Consider the following 6000-nt stretch of genomic DNA (forward strand, 5'->3'; position numbering starts at 1 on the left):
GCAGTGAGATGGACACTCAGGTTATGATCCAAATGATACGAGAAACTAGGTAGGGGCTGAAAGGGTCAGCAGATCAGAGGATAATGAAGAAATTAAGGCCTTATTATAACACTGCAGGTAAAAGCAGCTACTGGCAAATTCCTATATATGTGAAAGATCTGGAAAACACTCCTTGAGAAGTCACAACCCTTCTCCTCAAAGGAGGGAGAGAAAGAGAACCACGGATATTTGGGTGTATGTGTGAGAGAGAAATGGAAGAGTTGAGCCTTTAGTGGTAGAAAGAACAAGAACAGCTGTTTCAGCTCTTCCCTCCTGTCCCAGAGACCCTAAAAGGATGATCTCTTGCCAGAAGGGATGTCATTTCAGGGAAAAAGGACAGGCTTTGCTGCCTGCATCCCTTTCCCCCCAAATTCCTAGTTAAAGCTCATTTGTGGATGACAAATCCACCACTTGGGGCAAAAGCCCTAAAGTGCAAACCTCTGGAAGAAGTCATAGAATCCTTATTTACATCAAGATGTAATAAGACAAGTTTATACGACTGAGATCCTAGCATTTTCTGATTTTCTCTCTCTTTTTTTTTTTTTGCTTTTTAGGACCACACCTGTGGCACATGGAAGTTCCCAGGATAAGGGTCGAATCAAAGCTGCAGCTGCTGGCCAACGGCAATGCCAAATCCAAGCTGCATCTGAGACCTATGCTGCAGCTTGCAGCAACGCCAGATCCTTAACACACTGAGCAAGGCCAGGGATCAAACCTGCAACTTCATGAATACTAGCTGGATTGTTTCTGCTGCCCCACAATGGGAACTCCACATTTTCTGATTTTAATTAAAATAAGTTTTTTAAAAAGAGTAGAACCCAAGTCTCTTAAGTCATAGCTGAATATAAACTCTAAGATGAGAGCATGTACATGGGGTGAGGCGGTGAACAAAAAAAAAAAAAAGGAATCTGGGGCCAAAACCAAACCAGTTGTTGTGACTATGTGCCAGTTATTTTTCTAAGCCCTGGGGAAAGTAGCAAACAACTCAAAAATTCCTGTCCTCACAGAGCTTCCAGTGGGGAGGAGACAGACAATGAAATAACAATAAATGCTGTAGAGAAAAACAATTCAGTGAGTAAGAAGGATGGGTTGAAGGGGCAGAACACTTCCCATCGGGGAATACGGAAAAGTCTTTCTGCTAAGTTACATGGGGACAAGGACCTAAAGGACACGTGGACGCAAACCACATGGATTTCTGGGGGAAGAGCAAAGGTGATGCGTGCCTGATCCTATCAAGAAACACTGATAAGAGGAGAGTGGCTGAAATGAAATAAGCAAGAAAGGAATATTAGAAATGAAGTTAAAGAGCTAAGGGGAGAAGACACGTCGTGTAGGACCTTAAAGGTAGACCACAGTCTTGGTTTGCCTAAGACAGTCCCGGTTTATGTCTGTTGCTCAGACACTGTTATTAAAAGCACCACCTTTCACGCTCCAAGTGTCCCGACTTGGACCATAAACTTATGGTCCCTCTCTATATAAGTGACTGTAAAAAAAAGGTTTTTACTCCAAGTGAGATGGGGAACTATTGGAGAGTTGTGAGCAAAGAAGTTTGAAAAGGATCATCCTGGCTATTTTATAGAGGAAAAACTATAGGGGCAAGGGTAGCAGCAGAGGTGCCAGATAGCAGACTACTGCAGTAACATGAGCAAAAGATGGAGCACTTGACCGAAATGTTGAAAAGCGGTCGGATTCTGAGTCAGAGATGACAAGACTTGCTGATATCCTGAGTGTGGGACAAAAGAAAGAGGAGCCAAGAATTACTCTTAAATTTCTGGCCCAAGCATCAAGAAGAAGAATGGATAGGAAACTTCAGCAGGAATTGAAGGGAAAGAGGAGTTTGGTTCTGGACTCAGCCCACTGAAGTGCCCATTAGGTTCTTAAATGTAGTCATCTGGATACAAGACTCTGAGTCCAGTGGAGAGACCTGTGCCTGAGATACAAGCATGAGAATACCCTTCACATAAAGGGTGCAAGACTACAACGATAAACTTATTAAACAGCAATAAAGGAAATGTTTCTCTCTTTATAACTAAGTGCTAAAACAGTAAGAACAGCACAATTCAAAGGATTTCTACAGATACCCTATGGAAAAACAAATCATACAAATTACACAACCACTATTAGCGGCAGTTTTCCACATTTTACCACAGCTGTACATTGGATGGGTGACCTTCACATACATGACATTTTCTCATGGATACTCTTAAATTTTTATGAAATCCAACAATAAACACTGCAGAGAAATGCATCACCACAGTAACCTCTAATCGTGACAGCTGCTGAAGTTTCTCATTAGACAGGAGTAGGCTTCTTTCTTTCCCATTCAATAAAGCACGGATATCAAAATTCTCATAGATGCTTTTTTACAGAAATAAGTGGAACCTATTATGATTCTTTTAGTCATTGAGAATATTCTAAGTCTCTAGCACCAAATTACTGTGACACTTTACAGCCTAATACCGACATATTAATGTATTTCAATAGAAAACACTGATCCAGAGCCTACTAATAGAGAAAAGCTAAAAACGAATCTAGATGAAAACCAGTAATGTTTTTCCGAACCTGAGTTTAAAACTGTAAAACAGTAATTAAAGTGTATCTATCCCTAGTTGTTATAGTTTCTTTTCTTTGCACACCGAAAATCGTTACAGTGTATTCTGATCCTATTCTGAAGGGATTAACAACCTAATCATGTCCCAAGGCATTTCACTGGTAACTTGGTGATTTACAAACTCCCTTCATACCCCAAGAGACAATAACAGCAGGCCAGTCTTAAAAAATCTCTACTTACACTTCATGCGTGAAGACTTCAGTTTTAAATGTTCCAGAAAAACAAACTTGGAACCCCAAATTTTGTATTATTTTATACACATCTCCTGAGTTCAAACTTTGTCAGAAGCAATTACAACCTACATTTAAAATGTACTGTAAGAGGAGGTTGTAAAACAGTTTCCCATCTTTGGGATTTTTTCCTTTTCTTTTCTTTTTTTAAGCTCGAATACTATGTACTCCTAAACCCTAAACTTGGGGCCTGGGTTAAAAAGCCTCCAGCCAAGAAATCAATAGGGCTCAGCTGGCAAATGAGCAAACCTCCCAAAGAAGGGCTTTTCAAGGAAAATCTAACAACGTGCATAATTAACAAGTCTCCGTTGCTTCATCTCCAGAAAGACTTCCAAATGCAAAGCCTCTCCTCCACCTCCTTTGAAGCCCATGAGTTCAGAAATTCTAGACTAAGCAGCCTAGCGAAGAAGAGAAAGCAGCAACCTCTTGGAGGGAAGGAGGTTCGAACCTCTCTCAGGCCATTGGGCGGGAAGGGGGGGGCTGGGGAGCAGGCATGGATTTCGCGGCACTTACAGGTCCGTCAGCACCATGAGCTCCGAGTAGGCCCGGTGCAGCAGAAATTCGATGAGGGTGCTCAGCCGGTAGCCAGGGCTAGCCGCGGCCGCAGCGGCCGCCGCCACGGCGGCTCCGGGAGGAGGAGGCGCCGGGGCTGACGCGGGGCCGCCGCTGCCCCCGCCGCCGCCTCCGGGCGGGACCAGCTGGTGGTTCTCCAGCTGCACTGGGGCCATGGCGGCGCAGGGCCGGGCTTGGCGCAGGGCACAAAATGCGGCCCGCGAGCCTCCCTCACGGGCACTCGGTCACCGCGCCTAAGTGGTCGCGGGCGGATTCGCCGCCGCCTACAGCGGGGCCGCCTCTGAACAGGAAGCCGTGCTGCGGCCGCAGAGGCCCGCCCCCATGTAGCGACGAGCCCGCCGGCTCCAGGGACGGGAGCGAGGGGCGGGGGGAAGCGGGGAGGGCGGGGAAGCCAGGTGGCCGCAGCAGAGAGGCTGCACCCCCGCGACCGATCAGAGGCTGCTCCGCCAGGCAGCCGCAGCGTCCATGTTGACGGCCCAAAGCGGAAGTCGTTAGGCAGAACGGAAGGGGAACCAAAGGGGGACTTCCGACAGCAACCTGCGCCTTTTCTCCGGGCTGTCGGGCGCCGGGACGCTGGGGGCGCGTGGGAGTGGGGCGGGGCCGGCGCGCGGGCAGGAAAAGCGGAAGCGGGGGCCGCCCGCTGCCGGAAGTGAGTGTGAGGGCGGAACCGGTGACGTCACCGCGAACGTCAGCGGTTGCCCCGCCCTTGCTCTCGCCGCTCTCCGGGATTTAAAAGGCTCCCGTTTGCGCTTAGGTGTCGATTAGCGCTTCCCTGGTGGGTGCAACCCGGCCGGGGAGGCTACGCGACCCCAAATGTTCCGGACTTGTGGTTCTGGAATTTCGAAGAAATGGTTGCGGCTGCGCGCTGGTGACTTCTCAGATCTTTGCACCTCCCACAGTCTGCCCATGCGCCTTTCGTGGGATAGAAGACGTGTCCGTCATTGTTGGGTTTTTTTTTAAGCTGTGGGAAAAGAGGCGAAAAAATATGATTGGGGCTAGCAACGGGGCCGCTGGCGGGATAACTTCACTTTAATCAAGTTGGATATATGTTCAGCTAGTTACCGGCCCCCCAAATCCTGGCAGTTCTACCACAAACAGCCCTTAAATCCTCTACCGCTGATTCTCACTTGGTTCTTGTCCTTTCTCTTCAAGAAGCCGCCCTGCCTTCCAAGGGTTTTCAGTTCATCTTCTATGCCCTGCCGCCACTCCCTCCCACCCTCCCTCCGCCGCCGCCTCAAAATCCACGCTTAATTTTGCTTCCTGCTCTAAAGCGGTTATTCTCAACCCTGCCCGCACATTGGAATCATGGCGGGGGCGGGAAGAAGGTGCTGGTTTGGGTGACTTTAAAAGATATTTCTGCCAACCACATAGATTCAGCTTTAATTGGTCTGGGCTTCAGGATTTTTCAAAAGCTCCCTAGGTGATTTTAACCTAGGAAGCGACAACCGCTTAAAAGGGTCAATTGCTGTGACCGTTTTCAAACATCTTTTTGCAGATTCTTATCTGTAACTCTTAGGTGTAAGAGACGCACTTGCTGTTCCCTAAAGTTAAAATACTCTCATTCTTGTCCACTTGTGTAATTCTTAGTCATTCTTGAAGACCATTTACCTGTCTTCTGAGGGTGTAACCTTTGGAGCAGTTAATCACTTAATCAGTAACTAATCACTTGCTCCCTCTTTTGTGATCCTAAAGCACATTTGCACACACAATACCATCATCTACTCATCAAAAGGCATAAGGCTTACTTACAGCCCCCACAGCTGCAGTTGCTGGAAGGCAGATACCCTCTGTAGGATCCATCCCTATGCTGCTATCTCAGGGAACAAACACATTTTTTTCTAAGTTAGCTAGAATCTGCATTTCTTTTGCAGTTGTTTTGATTTGTTTTATTGAAAGTTCTTTTTTCTCTTTTGAAAACTATTGCCTTTGGTTAAAAAGCCCTGGTGGCCACATACACACAAATGATAGGTGGTTGTATAAGATTGTCCTTAGAGGTCTTTTCTAACACTCAGATTCTGATTCTGTGTCATGTTGATAGGATTTTAAGTCCTCGGCCTTATTGCATATATTAAACACAGTTATACACCATGCCTCTTGGTATTCATTCTGTTTGTCATTAAGATTCTACCTAGAGAAGCTGCAACCAACCCGCAAGTAAAAAATTAATGGGTGGATGGGGTTGTTTTAGAAAATTTTTCACCCATATCCATCAGATTAGCTTTTTTTTTTTTTTGTCTTTTTGTTGTTGTTGTTGTTGTTGCTATTTCTTGGGCCGCTCCCGCGGCATATGGAGGTTCCCAGGCTAGGGGTTGAATCGGAGCTGTAGCCACCGGCCTACGCCAGAGCCACAGCAATGCAGGATCCGAGCTGCGTCTGCAACCTACACCACAGCTCACGGCAACGCCGGATCGTTAACCCACTGAGCAAGGGCAGGGACCGAACCCGCAACCTCATGGTTCCTAGTCGGATTCGTTAACCACTGCGCCATGACGGGAACTCCCCCAGATTAGCTTTTAATGCAATTTCTGTGAGCTTGAATAGATATCT

General features: G+C 46.9%; 1 protein-coding gene across 2 annotated transcripts in view; it reads right to left on the reverse strand.

Moving 5' to 3' along the window:
• Positions 1–4028, reverse strand: part of MED14 (mediator complex subunit 14) — a 70781-nt gene extending 66753 nt beyond the window's left edge. Inside the window, exon 1 of one of the 2 annotated variants that reach the window (XM_021080844.1) lies at positions 3394–4028. In XM_021080844.1, the coding sequence (XP_020936503.1) occupies positions 3394–3608 (215 nt within the window). In that variant the 5' untranslated portion in view covers positions 3609–4028. The remainder of the gene's footprint in view (positions 1–3393) is intronic. The other variant, XM_003135025.5, reaches the window with a different exon arrangement.

This window comes from Sus scrofa, chromosome X, assembly GCF_000003025.6.
Source record: "Sus scrofa isolate TJ Tabasco breed Duroc chromosome X, Sscrofa11.1, whole genome shotgun sequence".
Classification (NCBI taxonomy): domain Eukaryota; kingdom Metazoa; phylum Chordata; class Mammalia; order Artiodactyla; family Suidae; genus Sus; species Sus scrofa.